An 18936-nucleotide genomic window follows, 5' to 3' on the forward strand; every position below is an offset into this window, starting at 1 on the left:
ATGGAAAACATCATATTGAGGGTGCTTGGTGTTATGAACCTTGCTGCGTGATAAAATTTGTTCCAAACTTTCGTGATAAAATTTGCTGAAATTTTGTTTACATTGGGTCTTGCTAATATCTTTCAGTTTGCCTAATACCTTATTAAATTTAATTCCAACAGTGTAGGCTTTTACATTTCTTTGTGTTTCTAGATTTTAGATTTTGTTTGGCTTGTTAGTTTCAGACTTTTTAAATTTTACTGCTACTTTAGGGAACACCCTGTCTTATTTATTCACCATAGTATGGTTTGTTGGTGAATGACATTATAGGTGAGAAGTCAACTTGCACAGTCTAGCCCCATCTCTTAATTAACACCATAAGATTCTTAGAATGAAATGTTTACTTAACATTTTTTAGGTATTTTTTAACTTCTAAGGCAGTATACGACACAAGTTTTAGGTTCTTCCCTTACCAATTTACTTGCCCTTGAACTCCTTGAAGCTATGCTAGCGTTCATCTTTTTCTAGATTGTTAAATTTTTTCCCTTTAGGTTGACAGTGGCTGAGAAGAATGAAAAGGCTATAGCTGCATATGATGGGCATACAGCATCATTCATAAAATAAACCTCGCAGAATAAAGAAATGAAATTGCTGTGTTGTACATAAAGCAGCCAATTGCCATATATCTTACTTATTAGGATCCTTTTAATGATAGGTTGGGAACTGTGTGGGTTATGGGGAACAAATTTTATAGGCCTTAGGTCTCTCTGTTGACTCCCCAAAGCCTAGGCACTTCCTAGGCAACCTCCAATGGATATCAACTATGCTCTCATTCCGGCTCTTACTGATGCTTCCAATGTCTTTCCTCTAACTATGGTGATATTATCATACTCTACCTTTTCTTTCCCTTCCTGACCTATGAATTTGTTGATTATGAGGGTGGTAAATATGCTTTCCATTCAAAATCTTGTTTATCTTCTCCTATATCCTATTTTGCCCTCTCTTGTTTCATAGTATATGTTATTCTTTTTGTTGGTTGAAACTTTGTGGGGGTGTCACCTTGTTACATTTGACTATGCTTTATATATTTCTGTAGTTACCAGGAGTCCAGGATTGCCCAAGAGGTGGTCGCTCTAGTTCCAGAAGCTCGATCTTGAGCTCTGGAATAAGGCATCTCAGTTCTAGACGCTTTTTGAATTTAGAAATCTCGATTTGCAAAATTGGGGATCTAGATCCCTGGTTAATGGAACCCAGGTCCCAAATCATAGGTCCATGAGTAAGTGGAATCATGCCTCTATCAATGTGGAATTGAGTTTCTTTTGCATTGGTATCGAAGATGACCAGCACATTTTGAGTCTCATGCACTGATAACCCTCCTCTTCCCCCAACCATCTTCTCTCTAACTACCTAGCCCATGATCTCCCTCTCTCTCCTCTCTCTCTCTCTCTCTCTCTCTCTCTCTGTAGGAGCATATTTCTGTAAAATTTCTGAAATCTGATCAACCAGTTGAGAAACAATCTGAATGCCCAAAACATCAGCCAGGGTTTGAAGCTTGGAGTTGTAAGTCACAGAAATAAACACCCCAAGGTGCCACCATATTATGTTATATGGAACCCATAGATGAAGGAGAATAGTTGCAAAGCTAAAGCTTCACCATCTCCTACCCTAAATCCTTTTCATTTCACTTACTGGAAGCTCTATACTGTTTATTAGATTAATCTGTCTCTGATGCCCTCTCGTTGACGATATACACCTCTACAGAGACCTTTATAGGTTGACCCTTTCTTTGCCCCTAGACCCTATTTTGACTAGTGATTCTAGAGAGCATTTGACTAGTTGAACGCCCAATCGCATGTAAGTGAAAGGACCCGAACAAGGGAAAACAAGGACACTGAATTTTCATCAAACTATAGAGCTTCTTTCATGCCTGAGGATTGAAATTTGAATCATTATTTTGGGTTTTTTGTTTCACTTTTCACTTATGAAACACACTTCGATGATAACAAAAAGTTTAGAAAATATTTTAAAAACAAGAATATTTGTATTTAATGATACTTAGGTTTTTGAATTTAACAAAATAAATAAATAAATCATGTATGTATATTTGAATCAGGTTGACCTCCTTGTCCTCTCATGGTACAATCCTCTTCCCACTTAGCCCCCCCTTTCTATCCTTTGCCCACAGAGACAAAATGTAGGACTACTGCCAGCAGTTCATCACAGAAGAAAGGACTCACTGAGCCGGGATCACATACTAAATATAATAGAAAAGAACTTTCCTTGGTTCCGTTGCTACCGGGGGACCTTATGCAGTCAATTGGATCATATATATCCCTTCAACATAGGTCATCGAAAGGATCTTGGACGACCAACCAAAGCACGAAAGCCAGGATCTTTCTGAAAATTGATTCCTATTTGAGGATTGCATAACCGCATGGATAAACTCTTGCTAACTTGTCAATTTGGGATTCAATTGAGATATCGGGAAGGACTTGTAATGTAATAATATCGATTCATACAGAAGAAAAGGTTATCTATTGATTCAAACATTTGTACCTATGGGATAGGGATAGATGAATATGAGTAACGGACTTTGTTCCCGAGCCAGGTGCGAGTTAAGTTCTCTTATTAGGGAACCTCGATTCTACACTGGATGGGCCTCTATCCCATATACTTTATCATTCGATCTTGGACAAATTTGGATAACACTCCTTTCATTGTGGGATCACGAACCCTGAAACTCATGGTGTACGGATCTCGAACCCTGTCCCGCCTATCTTCGTGCGTCTCTCTAACAGCAATCCTGATCCCAGTAACTATGCATATTTCTAGAAAATGTTTTTTCAATGGAGTTCCCTTCCAGTGTGATTAAGTCTTACTTCATATAAAACATGTAGTTTCATTCATGTAACTGTGAAGTATAGCTCCCTTTTTTCTTTTTGAAGGAGCTATGAAATATTGCTTTTATGAATTTAACTCTTTCTTGATTTTGGAATGTGAAGGGAAATGGTTCCATGGGACTATATGTACTGCAGTTCGAGTTACATTGAGAAATTAGGAATCACTAGGGGTCCATCTGTTTCGAGGGAATTAACTCCTTGAGAAAGTTTTTTCTTACTGGATTACCGCTTTCCCATGTTTGTTTCATGGTAAAGTGTATCACATCTGCCTAAAGAGATGCTCAATGCGTTTTGGTGAGAAATCAATTTCATACCTATTTAGATATGAAAGAGTTTTCCCATGGGGTGGGAATAAACATGCCTTTGGTGAATTCCAACATTTTGCAAAATTTGTATAAACTTTTAAGCTTCTTTTCATTCATTGAATGCAATTCTCTGATATAAGATAGGGCTCATGGGTTCTTTGATGCTTGCGATTGGTTTTGTTTTGGGCAGCTTTCCAAAATTTGGCTGATTTTCGATAAATATATTTCTTTGGCTACTTAGCCGCAATGAACATAGTTTTGCTGCAAAGGATTTTGTGAGAAAGAAGGGTGAGAGCGGTGGTGTATTCATCATTTTGTTTAAGGGCCCAAAATGATTGGTTATGCCAAATTTGTTGGAGCAAATTAACTTGATGACCTGATTTCAACAAATTTTTAATTACTGTATTTCAACTTCTTCCTAAGGTGCTTTTTAACTTGTAACTTTTTTAAAGGTGGCTTATGTGGTAATTTTGCAGGATCAACTAATAGATTTGGTCCCACGGGGAAAACGCCTAGTTAGAGGAATTCGTGTGACCGAAATCTTTTCAAAATAATTTGATGTATCGTTAGATCAATTTTTTTAAAAAAGAAAAAAAAAGGAAAATGATTTTTATCTCCAACTTCCCTAGATCTGATACCAATTATAATATTATGGTCCAGAATCTCGATTCAGTCTTGGAGCAGATTTTGATTTGGGGTATTTTTGAGCTCCAAAGCTGTGTCTGTTTTAAATTGTTTCAGAGTAATTGTAAACTTAATTTGAGACTTTTTGGAACTGTTATACGCTAGCAAATGGGTGTTTCACTCGCTTAACCAAATGAAAAAAAGTTATGTTTTTCCTCTTAAAATTTTTTAGAAGATGGTTTTCAAGATTTTACTATCATGTTTTTCAAACTTACATATTTTTTGAATGTTCTTGTCTTTATCTGGCACTCATTGGAGAGCTATGATTATGTTAAATTTGAAATTTTGTTTGTAACTACATATGACTTTTTGAAACTTTGAGCTGGTAGTTTTTTCCCTTTGTGAGAGATGGTTGGAACTGTTGGAGTGTCTGGTGGCTTCCAAGCACTTTGTTGTTGTATTGGGAGATAAAAAGCATTCTGGCATAGCTTTGTCATGAGTCACAGTTGAGGTTTTCCACTTATATAAATGACAAACAGCTGACAGACTCCTAGAGCTTTTATTAGGATAGTTTGTTAGGCTTGTTATTATTTCTTGCATCTGACTGGGAGATTTTCTGTTGTTGATTGTGTACTTAACTGGCCTACCTTGTTGGTTGGAAGATGGTCCTGTGCATTCAATTTTTAGAATCATGATATATTTTTTCAATCATATTTCTTGTTGATTTCCTTTACTTGTGATCGCTGTCATTTGCTTTTGAGTTTGTTCATACTTTTCTTTTTTTATTATTTAATCTTGGGGGTGTGGATGCAGGAAATTATCAACTCCGTGCTTCTCATCCAGATTTGGAGCTTGAAGTCAGAGGATCTGCAGAGGTTGAATACTTCTCCTGTCAGATCTCTAGGAAAGCATTAAGCTAATGTTTCTCATGTGACTTCCATTTTTGGTGCAGGTAGAGTTGGGGTTTGGAAATGGGAAAGTCGATGATATCTTCTTTGCTCGTGGATATGTTTTAAATGGTTTTGTTGTTGCTCAGGTAATATGCATTTTGAGATCTATCCTGTTGCATTGGAATGTACAAGTTATATATATATTTATTTATTTTATTTTTTTTCCTTTCTCAAACTTGAACGTTCATACTTACTGGGTTTGTATGCAATCACATAATAAGCTCTTCCTCTTTATCAAAAAAAATACTTGTGCAACAGATCTGATGGCATTTTGCTACCAATTTTGTAAATATATATTTTTCCTTTCTCGAACTTGACCATTCATGCTTACTGGGGTTTGTATGTAATCACATAATAAGCTCTTACTCTTTATCACAAAAATACTTGTGCAACAGATCTGATGGCATTTTGCTACCTATTTTGTAAAGCGAATTCTCTTTTAGTCTTTTTTTGAAGGATACTGCCTAAGTTAGAGTGAAGGTTACTTGAGACAGCTTGGTTCCTTACTTGATTATGTGGTGAGCCAATAATATATATTGTGCTTTACTAATTCCTACTCATTGGGTCTGCTATCTTTCATGGATGTCAATGTCTTAATCAATATATGATAAGGCAGAAGTGAGTGCTCTTCTAATTGAGCTGCTTTTGTGTCTGAGCCCTGAAGTTGCAAATAATGGGTGATTAGATTTGCGAGATGGGAGGCAGCAACATCTTGGAGGAAAGCAGATGTTTTGGAAAAATCCATGAGATAAACTAATCCCTTGGGTAGCTCCTTTGTTTAAGGGACGCGAATGATGCTACTGATACAAGGGGCTAGAAAAGTCCTGTGTAGTGAAACATTATGTATTGGAAATGCTGTTAGTATTCGCTTAGTTTTGTGTCACTTGTACTCTTCTGTAGGTTACAGTTCTGTGGCTTTTTTTTTCAGGTTACAGGTCAGTGGCTTTTTTTTTAATTTAATATAAAGTTAACTTACAAAAAAAGAAACAGTTATGTTATCGCGCACCATTTGAGAGATTTCTTGGTATGTCTTATTGAATGATTTGTCTGCCTTTTGGTAGCTAGTACTTGAAAGAAGAAATTTTAATTTGTGCTAATACTTATTGAAGCTGCAGTTCTTATTCATGGTTGCACATGACCCTGAAGTATATCACTTTCTCTTTTTGCAGGGTAATCCAATTTTAGGAGTACACATTTATTTACATTCAGATGATGTTTTGGAGGTGAGTTGTCCCCAGGGTTCTGGTGATGCTCCTTGGCCAAAGAATGCACTCTGCCATGCTGTATCTGATAAAAATGGCAGGTTCACATTTAATTTTTTACCTTGTGGTAAATCTCTATCTCTCTCTCTTTCCCTTCCCACCCCCACCTCTCCCTCTGTCCCCTCTTTATCTCTCTATTACTCTTATGGATATTATCTATAAAAGGACTCTCCCACATTCCTGTGTTGTTTCTACCACAACTTATTCTACAATGACTTGTTGGTTCCCCATAGATACTGATTGGTAGTGTATGACAGAAGTAGAGGCTTCTATGAAATAAAACAACAAAAATGTCGATTGATGAAAGGTGACAACATTTAGTAAAAAATTTTGCACGTTTGGGGAGACTTTTGTACAGTACATGTCTTATAACATATTTGTTTTGTACATTGTACTGTCTGAAATGCATGAATCTGTTTCATACAAAGCACCTATTCTTGCCAATGGCATTTGCACAACCGATATATATTTGAAGGAAACGGGCTTGTGTCGAGACGATAGAGGCTAGGTTTTCATAGCCCGATGCCTCAAATTCAATTCCTATGTAACCATGTCAAAAAAAAAAAAACAATATGTATTTGTAAATTCATGTCTTTTGGTTGACTTGTATTGATACAATGTGTTCAAAGTATATAAATGAATCCAATAGATGCATGAAGAAGTAGAAACGACCCTGTTGCTGAAGTTTCTTAAATTTATTAAATTAAAACCATAGTTTGAACCTAAGAGTTTATAAATCTCTCGAGGCCGCTGTTATGTTGTGTGCATGTGATGTATGTTCTTTCTTTAGTTTTGTATGTGATAACATCTTAAAACTATAAAACTGTTTGCTATTAATTTATCCTAAAAGTGAGGTAAAAGGAAATACGATCCTTTAAAGACTTCCTCTGACTGCCTACTTGCTATACTATTTGCTGAAATTTTCTCGTATTGATATTACTTCTTTTTTGATAATTAACATTGTATAAAGAAGGTGAGAGATGCACATCAGTACTCATCGGGCTACATATAAAATTATAAACAGGGACATATGCCTCGAGTAAGGGGCTGTCACTTGGTGTGACGGTAAAAGGCTTGGGCAAGCCAGCGCAAGCGTGCGCGTTCGAGTCCTGAGAGCGGCCACTCTGTGCATAAGCCAAAGGTTAGGACCGTTTCCAGCCCACCCCTCCCGGGACCCAGCTTAGGCGGGATCAGCGCCAGGTTACTGAACATATGCCTCGAGTGAGGGCGGGAAGCGAAAGTAAGATGGAACAGAGAGAGGAGATGGGAGAGGAGAAACATAAAAATATGGCAGCTCCTACAATCCTTAACATGTGCATATGTTATAAAACCAAATAAGCAACGGGCATAATCTTCTTGGGATATCATTGAGGGCTTACTTCAACATCAAAAAAGATCTAGTTTATGATATTAGATTGAATTTGGGTGTTGCAACCTAACATGCATACTTGATTCATTATGAACATTGGCTTTCCCAAATTCTATCCCTGAAATGAAATCCTTAAAATCTCATGTTGACCCAATTCTTGGATTGGTGGCAGTTGATCATGGTCATATTGGTAACTACAATTCATCATCCGCTCATATCCATTGGCTGATTGGGCACATGATGTGCTGTTGATGTTTAACAAAGTCATACTCCCCATTATTGCTACGTCTTGAATGTGATGAAATAAATAGAATCTTGTTACAAACTCCAAAATGTTCACTTTAATTCTCCTTTATTGTTGGAACCAAACAAAAAACAGTCTCATAGCTTCTAAAAGATTTTGAAACGAAAATTTAATATGAGATTTATGTTAATAATGGTTTGAGGGTTTGATTTTCGGGAAAAAAAAATTGTAGAGGCCTTGAGACTTACATTGATGTAGGACCAAGTCTCTTGTCTCCCACATGAGTGACAATCAGGCTAGAGTGGAGGTTTAGTGTGGATAAAATAGTTGCAGGGTTGGGGTCCTGGTTTCTAGGGGTTTGGGAGGTGGATATGATGATGAAGTGTGAACTTGGAATCATAGTTGTTGGAAGTGGGAACATGAGCGGGAGTTGGGGATTCTTGCTTGCTACGAGTTCCCTAGTTTGGTATTGCCATTAGGGCTTGCATACAAGAAATATACAAACCTGGATTAGTTATAAAAAATAAAAGATCAATTAATATTCTTTTGAAAAATGTTTAGACACAAATTTGATATATTAGAATTATCTTCAACTATACTTATTGTAGAGTAGTTATTCATATTTATTTACTTGAGTCTTGCCTCAAGCCAATGTCCGAGTACCAGGCGCTACGGCACTGAAGTAACCCATGCCATACTCCCAGGAAAAGCCCAGACGACCTTCAACGAATTGGATAAAATTCCAAGTGATCTAAATGATCAAGCAATTAGGATTGTATCTAGTGAAATCCAAGAAATAAAGAAAAAGAATAATATACTAAATAAATTTATTTGATCTTACATTGTAAATTATAGTAATGTACAGTATTTTGGTTAAATCACATGCAAGTCTTACCCTTTTCATCACATAATCTGATTCATTTCAATTTGGAAAAGATATATAAAAGCTAAAGCATGAGGTAGATGGAGCAAATAAAACTAGAAATAGCAAAAGAGAGAGAGATAGTGACGGCAGAGAGATCAATCCCTCTTGTATGCATTTTAAAAAGATGATGGTTAAAAATCCAACAATCATTTGTGGTATGTGGTGGACCAACATTCCCTACATTAAATGCAATTTTAAGTGCATTGGACTTAAAACTTTTTCTTTGGCATTGAAGTGGATTTAAGAATTTCCTTTGAAAATTTTGCGGAACATGGATTTGAATTATTATTTCTTTCTTTTTTATTTAGATGCAATTATTTAGGTTTTTTTTTTTTGATAGACGTGCATTTAGTGGTTTGTTTTTGGACAGGAGTATTTATTGCTTCTTTTCCTTTTAAAGATATCATAATATGGGTGTGTTAACCGGTTGACCAACTCCTATTGGCTTGGGATTGTGCTCCCCCAACATAGGATCACAGCCAGTCTGCAGTACTACTCTGGGACTGTGGGATTGTGTTCCTGGAGCTCCTGCTAACTAAGCTTTGGATACAGTACTGATGTGGGGTTTAAGGTAGAGGTTATGGCAATTTTGCAACTAGATTGGGGAAGTTTTTGCAAGGCTGGTAAGTTACACAAACTTGCTGGATTTGCTCGCCGAGCAGGGTTTGTGATTATTTTCATAAAGGGTTCCTGGAATCGATGATATAATCTGATAGAACAAAGGCCAGGTGGTCGAAGGGTTTGAACTTGGGATGGTTTTCGGTGACTGGAGTGGGCAAAATTTTGTGTAAGATTTCTCTGTCTAGGAAAATATGATTATGGCCTGGGAGAGTTATTGGAGGTTAAGGTTGGGTTTGAAGATGAGATGAATCATAGGTAGTTTACGGCTCAGCAAAAGGAGTTCTTGCTGGATTTTTTAGGCAAACAGAAAATGGATCTAATGGTGGAAATCATGTGTTTGAGTGGGATTGGAATAGGCCATAGAATATGTTGTAGGCTATTTAGATTACTGAAAAAAATTGGATGTTTGAAAGGTATCAGTTGGGGTACCCCATTGGTGAATATCTGTTGGATATCTCAGGCCAGCAACTCTCTAAACTAGGGTATTTGGAGAAGGACCCGGTTTCTATGCTGCCAAGCCTGCATATGTAGAAATGCGGGCCTCTTAATAAATCCATTTTTGAGATGGATTTTAAGACTTAATTTTTAAGGACATGTAATCTCTAACATGGAGATCATGAATATGAAAAAATAAATAAATTTTGAAAGCTAGAAATAATAAGGCTAGTAAGAAAACATTTGGACCATTAGTTTCCATTGTTTTTAGATGGAACACCTACTTGCATCCATCTTAAAGATGGATGCTTTACACTTTCTGGACCGCATATGTAGAAATGCGGTCTGGCCCGCATGAAACAATTTTCCTTTGAAGAATAAGCATGGGCTGCTATGCCGAGAGCGTATCAACAGAAACACGCGTTGAATGACTCAGGTTGGTTCCTTAAGAGATATCCCAGCAGCTGTTCTTTGGGGCTGGCAAAGCCTCTGAATTAGCCACTAGAAATTCTTGAGGCAATATGAGAATCATCCCGAGAGAATGAGATAAGCTACACTTCTAGGAGTACCTATGTTTGGGTGACAAAAACTTCTTGAACAATTTCCGGGCCTCTACAATCTGATAAACTTGCGAGAGGCAAGATTGACCAGGCATATGAGGGTCTTGGAGGAACTTTAGTATGGAATCCAATCTTCAGAAGGGCCCTAACAGACCAAGAAACAACAAGAATTTGCCGTGCTGCTGGGCACTACACTACAAATTCTTAGTCAAATATGCGGCAGAATGGATGTTCTGGTAAACAACCTGCAGTGGGATTTTCTTGGTATCCTTGTTCTACTATTCCCTTTAGCTCTGCCTGCTGTTTATAGCAATGGGCCTCAGTGCTGAAGTCGTTTAAATAGCCATGGGTGACCTCTCACAGTGTAGACCAACCCTTTATGCCTTCTACTTACCACTCTGCCCAAAGACAGGCCTATTATGGAGAGTGTTGATAATGGGGAGCATTTGGTCCACCTGGCTTCAATACAACTGTCATATTTTCGAAGGAAAAGAAGAATTGGTGAAGGCAATCAAGGAAAGATTTAGTTCCTGAACCATCTTCTGGTCTTAGGTACGAAACGAAACATTGGTTTCACAAGTTTGGATTTTGTGACAAACGGGAAATCCATCCTATTCTCATGGACATTGAGAATCATCAGATCCTCTCTATGGCGACCACCCCAAACAGGAGCCATAAAGCTTAATATATATGGGTGTTCTTTGGGTATTCCATGTTGCGCAGATTAAGGTGGGCTACTCAGAAATTCAGTGGGCCAAAACATTACCTCCTCTGCCCCCCTCGGCTTTTCTGACTCGACAATGGTCCAGGCTATGCATTACTCCTAGAACGTCTCAACAGATGTGATGCATCCTCAGGATCACCATTAATTGGCGAGGGGGACAGTCACGATGTTTTTCTGACTTGAATGGATTTTTTATCACATCTTTCATATATGCGGGCCTTTCCAAGCAGCTTCTATCACAGCAGGCTGCAGGGAACTCTGCTGCCAATGCACAAGAGAGGGTGCCACTAGCACAAGCTTCACACAGCACTAGTTGCCATGGATACTTTTTGAGGGATGGGCTGCTAAGGAGGTTCACCTACTTTTTTTGGACGAAGGGTGAACCATTCTGTTGATCTACTCTTTTTTGACTGAGGGTGAACAGATTCTCTTCTCTCTACTACCTGTTCTCTAAATACTGCGAGGCCTCCTTCCCATTTTGCACACAGATCATGTCACTTTGAGCACCTGAAGGCTGTTTGCAGCCAAATGATTGAAGGCTTCTATCATTTTATTTAGTGACATGATCTGTGTTCTCTACTACGATCTGTGTTCTCTACTACCCGTTCTCTAAATACTGCGAGGCCTCCTTCCCATCTTCTACCATTTTATTTCTTCAACCCACGCCACTTTATATCCCCTCTCTGTCATCTCTTCTTGTTACCCTCCCTTTCCCATCCAACAAACTACATACCTGTTCTCTAAATACTTCGATACCTATTGTTCATAATATTTACTATGGTAGTACAAGCTAAACTTCTAAGCTCAGAAAAAAAGAAAAGAAAAAGGAGAAGATAGCTTGAGAAGAGGGATGAGTAGGTCCTTGCTTTACGAGTTGTGGGTTGTTGGATGGGAAAGGGAGGGTAACAAGAAGAGATGACAGAGAGGGGATATAAAGTGGCGTGGGTTGAAGAAATAAAATGATAGAAGATGGGGAAGTGGATAAAGTACCTGGAATTACAGGATTTTGATCTTTCTAAGAATCGAAAGTTAATACGTAAGAAATAATGGCTTCAACACCACGAAAGAGAGGAATCAACACCTCGTATTGTAATCAACACAAGTATAGGTCAAAATATCCACTGTTATTTCATTCTTAGCAATAAATCTGTCCTAGGGCCTTTACTAATTTGGGTGACAAATCAGTAATACGTGGCCAACAAATTAACTCAATTCAAAGAAAGAAATCTGGTCCTTTCTAGTTAGAATGTTTGAGAATCTAAATAAGAAAAATATATTACTAAAAAAAAGAAGAAATTATTAAAATAGGCAGAAGTCTCCTAATCTATGTCCAACTGTGGACCTTATCATTCAATCACAGTATTCCAATCATATACTTTGGTTACAAAAACTTCGCTATTTTAAGTCTTTGAGATTTAGAATTCAATTACTGCAGAATTGGGATACTTTGACAGCTAGAATTCTGTTGCAAAGGTTTCCACTAGTATTATTTGATTTATATTGTTCATTTATGGTCTTTTATGTTTTCCATGTACAGGAACACTGAGAATGTTCATAATTAAATTTCATTTTAATGACAACTTGCCTTTGTGATGGATTAATTATTACAATTATCAAATCAGAACACTCTCTGCATATTGTATCGCTGGGCTTTATTTACTCGGTCAATTGCAAGCTTTCAGCTACTCAAAACGAATAATAATAATAATAAAAACATGCGTTTGGTTAGGTTAAATTCTATCTATCACCATTTTCATGTCAAAGTACTGTACACATGTATGCAGGGGTTTACAAGCTTTTGCCCTACTACAAGGGAGAGAATACAGTGTTTGCTGTCTCGCCTCCTTCCATAGATGTAACTGTTGATCATTTTCATGTTACTGTTCCCCAAAAATTCCAGGTAAGCATCTCTCAAAAAACAAAATTCCAGGTAAGCAGCATGGTTTTGTGAGGTTGCAAACTAATAGTAGATTTGTTGTACAATGGTCCATGTTTGGAAACTGTCTTTTTTTCTCTTTTTTGTTGGAGGATTTTCCTTGCTGAAAAATAGTCATTATTTGAAATCTGAATTCCTTTTTTCTCTCTATTGTGGGGGAGTAAGTTTGTACTGCATGGCATTCAGATTGCATACTTTCAAATCTTATCATCCAAATCATTGTGAGGTTTTTTGCTTCATATATAATTGAAGGCTGTTTGCAGCCAAATGATTAGAACCCATTCAAAATTTCATTTAGCATTCTCTCTATAAAGGAAAGATGAGAAAAGCGAAAGCTTTTTCTGCTATTGAAAAGGTCTGCAATCACAAAAATTCTATGTAGTTTATTTTTGCACTCATGTGCGAATGCAGAGTTTACTAGATAAGGCTGACTTTCTATCTATTATTGTATTCTTCCTTCACAGACATGATCTAAGCAATCTCCTTGTGTTTCTAGTACGTTTTTATTTGCCATCCTTTAGTTTCAGAAAAAAAAACAACCTTCTAGAATTGCCAGTGCAGGTCTCTCTTTTTTTTTTTCATTAGTTGGATTTGGTCAGGGTCAACATATATGTTTTCCAAATCCTGTGAGACTGCTTTTGATGTAAACCAACAATAGCGCAAGACTTACTCTCTCTAAAGTCAGTTAACACCTTGGTAATAGTAACTAAATGGTAGAAATTCACCCGAAAAGAAAAAACTAACTGGTAGAAAGAGTTCAACATGGAAATGAAATAATGCCAAAAAATCCAAAAAGAGATTGTTGAAAACCATAGAGAGAGCAATCAATGACTAGGAGGGAGCTCAAAAGATGCTTTCTGCCTCTTACGGTCGTTTAATAATCAACTCAAAACTGCAAATTCGTCCTTCCATAAAGCCCCTTGGATAAGACCCTCCAGACTGTCTCTCCAAGCTTTCTTTTTACTAAAATGAAAACCGAACTTATTGGAATGTTGGTCTTTTCCAATTCATGAGGAAGAAATCTGCCCATGCAAACCCAAAACACATGCAGTAATTCCCCAAAATGCCTGCCCCCCATGTTTCAACCCAATTACCCAAAACGCATGCTCCCAATGCTTCAATGCAACTTCCAATTGAACATAATGCTCTAGAAATACGTATACTGTTTCCAAAGTTAAGCACACACCCATATAGACCAAAATTCCTAGAAATAGTTAAGTTTGGGAGCTGTGCATCAGCTTTGAATATTGCAACAAGAAAGTCCTCGGGTTGTGTCTCCTGTTCATATTAACTAACTGCCTTGGTAGGTCCCAATCTGCCAGTCCACCATAACTGAAGTTACCTATCAAAAAACAGAAAAAAAGATACAAACTTCTGCATGTTATATACATCTTGTTGAATGTTATGTAGAGGTTTAATTTTCAATCATATACATGGCTATGTTCTTTTGATAAGGGTCTGGAAATTTCGGCTTTGCATGTTGGATAACAAACTCAACATTCCCGACTTCCTCGACAGTTAATACTTTCCAAAAACACATTCCCGACTTTCTATTGTTATGTAAGTTCTTTCTATTGGTCCTGTGCTTACAGCACAGGTTACCATTTCTAAAATATAACTCAACTCTTCATGATTTTGACAAACTCTCATTAATTCATCAAAAGACAGCAAATAATCAAATGCTATGATTTACATGTGCAAAGTGTGCATGTGACTCTATTCTGCACATGCAAATGCGAAAATCCCTGCTTGTGCGCATCTAGATATATTCAACTTTAACTTGTGAATAGAGGTTGCGCATAAACAGTGATTGTCAACTTGGTTGCTGTACTTCAAGACAAAAAATGATCTATCTGATATTATGAAAAAAATGAGCTGCAAATATGCTGTTTTGTGTGGCACCTCTCTGCTGAAATTTTTATATTCTTCTATTTTTATGGTTAGAAGATCTATTCTTTAATCCTCACACTTACAACCCTCTTATATTATTTGTGCATGTCATTGAAGTTAATCTTACAAGCATACCTTTTCTCCTTGTACTTTTCTTTGTCAGGTTACTGGATTTTCAATTGGTGGACGTGTTGTGGATCACAAGGGAATTGGGGTTGAAGCTGTCAAAATAATTGTTGATGGTCATGAAAAGTGTATCACAGATGCTCAGGGCTATTATAAACTTGATCAGGTAGAGTTGGTTAATTTTATTATAAAATATTAGTCCATGGATGTCATTATAGATGTCCCTATGGGGCATGGATATGGATATACAGTGGCCACCACTCTACATCTGCTTTTCCCTTTTTTTTTTTCTTTTTGACAAATTTATCAAATACCTATAAGAGATAAATTTTTTAATAAGTTTACCCAACATAGTTTGATTTTATTTCAAAATACCTATCAAAAGGCACATGATCATGAGTTGGAATCGTTACAAATGTATAAAAATTTATAAGAGATAAATTATTTAATATGTTACCCCACAGTTTGATTTTATTTCAAAATACCTATGAAAAGGCACATGATCATTAGTTGGAATAGTTACAAATGTATAAAATGTTAAATAATGCATTTCTCATGGGTGTCTTGATAAATTTCCCTTTTTTTGAGAAGAAAAACTAAATCTGTTTTTCACAATTCTCAAACGATTGGACACAGATGCCAATTTCAAATACCAATGCAACATAGATGTGTTTGTGGGCATTTGGATTCTTATGAACTCTCAATGACTGTGTTCATAATATTGTCCTGGCTTTACAGAAAAATGTTCCTGCTATCGGAAGCTTGAATATTCTTCCTGTTATAATAGTTGTCTTTCTTTCAAAAAGAAATCTCAGTTCAACTTTATTCTTCCTCATATTTCCAGTCCTGAACTTTCATGTATTTATAACCTTCTCTTGGTCGAAACTTTCTGAGTTGCTCTTAGCAACTCTAGACAAAGATTGTTGGGTCACAAACAATTCTTTTTGTTTAGTCTTGCCTTCTTGGTGATGCTTAGGATCTGGGTGTTCCAAATATGGTGGAGCTCTACAGTCAAAGAGGCTAAATTTCTGGGAATTGGCTCAGAATGAGAAAGGGTTCAAAATTGATGCTAGGAAGCAGAGGGATCATTTAAGGGTTTCTCTAGGAACTACAGAGAAGGTGTATCTTTTATGATGAAAAATGATATGGGACAAGTTAAGACAGCTTACACTCTCCCTCTTTGAGTCCCAAATGAATGTTGGACCTTTGTCACCAAATTTAAGAAAGTAATGCATGACACACGAGTGTCCCTACCCCATCCACCTTCTCCACTTGCTGTCAAACCCACATTGCCATGTCTATGGGCCACAGTTACCTAGTTCACATGCTTAGAAGCCCTCACATTATTCACTTTGTATTCAAGCTCCACCTTCTATGGCTTGAATCCATCACTCATGAGTAATTAATAGCTCATGCATGATGTTAAAAAAGGCAGAGGCGACCGTCTAGGCGGCCAAGGGTCCTGCTAGTCTAACCGGTCACCCATATAATTGGGTGGCCGAAGACGTCCGGGGTTTGGGGGGGGTGTGGGGTCATACAAAACCCACAAACATGGTTTTCTAGAAGTGTGATTTCATTATATTAAAATGATATGATGACATGATATATTTTCCCTATATATATATATATATATATATATATATATATATATATATATATATATATATATATATATATATATATGCATGTCATTGTAATATAGTGAAACCATACTTATAAAAAACCATGTTTGTGGCATTTGTATGACCCCAAAATTTGCACACACACCGTCTTCATCCCAATAATCGATCCCTAGAAAGTAAATTCCATTTGCACTCCAGATATGGTTAAAATGAGTGCCCTCCAAACAATGAATCTCGACCATCCATTTGGTGAATTTCAAGATCTAGGCCTTTACGAATTCAGAATCAATTTTTTTTGCTTTTTAACATTGTTAATCTAGTTATATCTAAAAATTTTGGAGTTGAAAAAAATCCTTCTTGGCCCTAGATCTAAGCATCTCATTAAAATGGGCAGTCTATATTAATGTGGCTAAAAAGCACTTTTTAGTATGTGTTTTCAGATTTTGCTTTTTATGTAATTGTTCATTAGAATGAAAAGAGTATATTTAAAACTTGAGGTCAAACAAATGGCCCTAAGGTGGTTTTTTTAGATTGTTTTATTATATTATTATAGAACTGTTGCATGAAATGAGGAGAAATTATCTCATGTCACTGTGTCATTAAAATATAATGAAACCACACTTCTAGAACACCACGTTTATGGCATTTGTGTGGCCCCATAATTTGCATACATAGTCAAAATGAGTCCCCTGCAAAATTAATCACTCCCCCAAAACAAAAATTAAATTCAATTTGCACCTTAGATATAGTCAAAATGAGTCCCCTGCAACAATGAATTTAGACCCTCCATTTGGTGAATTTCAAGATCTAAGCCTTTACGAATTCAAAATCAATTTGTTCCTTTTTTTAACATTGTTAATTTAATGATAATAAAGCTAGTTAAAACTTTTGGAAAGGAAAAATATCCTTCTAAGGTGTAGATCTAAGCATCTGGAACTCTTACAGGTAAGAGTATGGACGAGCACAGGTAAAGAAGCTAGTCTAAGCAAATAGGATTTGTCTAGCCACATGGAATGTAGGGACGCTTACAGGTAAGAGTATAGAGTTAGTGGATACAATGAGACGAAGGAGAATAAACATAGCTTGTCTATATGAAACTAAGCGGAAAGGAAAAAAGCTTAAAAAATTAGATGGTTATAAACTTTGGTATATAAGAAAGGATAATAATAAAAAAATGCCTTAGGTATAATAGCAGACAAGGATTTAGAAGATAAAGTTGTTAATGTCGAGAGAGTTGATGGTATGCTTCTATTAATTAAACTTGTATTGGGGGGATAGATAATTAACATAACTAGTGTGTATTCACCACAAGTAGGACTAGATGATACAATTAAGAGACAATTTTGGGAGGACTTGGATAGACTAATCTAAGGCATACTAGATGGAGAGAGGACTATTTTAGAAGGGGGCTTAAATGGTCATGTAGGGAAGGATAGTAGAGGATATGAAGGGGTACACGGGGGATATGGGTTTGGTGAAAGAAATGATATAAGTAAGGCTATTCTAAATTTTGTTATGGCCTATGGCCTTGCAATAACAAACATTTACTTTAAAAAGCGAGATGAACATTTAATAACCTATAAAAGTGGATTGTATAAATGCCATATAGACTTCTTCCTAGTTAAGAAGGTAGATTGACCATTATGGAAAGATTGCAATGTTATCCCAAGAGATAGTTTGACCACGCAACATAGACTCGTGGTTATAGACATCTGCACCAAAAGATGGAAGAGAAGGGATGAAATTAATAGGTGTCCAAAAACTCGGTGGTGGAATTTAAAAAATGCGAAAATAAACTTATTTAGGGATAAATTAGTTAAAAAAGAAAAATTGAACTCTATACTTGAGGTCAACATTATGTGAAATGAGATGGATGACTGTATTGAGACAATGCAAAAGAAGTTTTAGGAGAAACTAGAGGGAAAGAAATTCCTATAAGGGAACTTGGAAGTGGAGTACGAGGTTCAGAAGGCAATTAGTGATAAACAATCGTGTTATAAAAATGGGCAATGTACAGAAATGATCAAAATTTAGAAGAATATAAATATGCTATGTAAATAGTAAGTAAGGTTAAACTTAAGGCATATGATAATCTATACAGTAAACTACGTACAAGAAAAGGTCAAAAAGATATCTTCAAATTAGTAAAAATGAGAAAGAAAAAAATGTAAGGATTTAAACCATATTAAATGCATTAAGAGTGATGATCAAAGGGTCTTGGTGAAGAATGAAGATGTCAACGAAAGGTGGAGAATTTATTTTAAAAAATTATTAAATAATGAACATAATGAGAACACAACGGTAAAAGGCACCTTTGGCGTAAATGTGGGCGGAGGTCATAGATGCATTCATAGGATAAGTGAAAAAATCTTTGAAGATGATCAAAGGCTTTAGGACCAGATAGTAATTTGGAAGTACATAGGGGAGTTTGGTATTGATTGGCTAACCAAGATGTTCAATTAGG

At 36.5% G+C, this 18936-nt stretch overlaps 1 protein-coding gene across 2 annotated transcripts in view; it reads left to right on the forward strand.

Moving 5' to 3' along the window:
• The window catches only part of LOC18431244 (Carbohydrate-binding-like fold), a 52865-nt gene that overhangs the window by 7638 nt on the left and 26291 nt on the right, over window positions 1–18936 (forward strand). For both annotated transcript variants that reach the window (XR_016049803.1, XM_011623904.3), the window contains exons 7-11: window positions 4622–4683; window positions 4761–4844; window positions 5928–6087; window positions 12683–12798; window positions 14888–15016. Coding sequence is in view for 1 of the 2 variants with exons in the window: in XM_011623904.3 (XP_011622206.1) it covers window positions 4622–4683; window positions 4761–4844; window positions 5928–6087; window positions 12683–12798; window positions 14888–15016 (551 nt within the window). In the remaining variant the exon portion in view is untranslated. The remainder of the gene's footprint in view (window positions 1–4621; window positions 4684–4760; window positions 4845–5927; window positions 6088–12682; window positions 12799–14887; window positions 15017–18936) is intronic.

The sequence above is a fragment of the Amborella trichopoda genome, chromosome 2 (assembly GCF_054954075.1).
Source record: "Amborella trichopoda isolate Santa Cruz 75 chromosome 2, AtrichopodaSantaCruz75HAP2 v2.0, whole genome shotgun sequence".
In the NCBI taxonomy this organism is placed as follows: domain Eukaryota; kingdom Viridiplantae; phylum Streptophyta; class Magnoliopsida; order Amborellales; family Amborellaceae; genus Amborella; species Amborella trichopoda.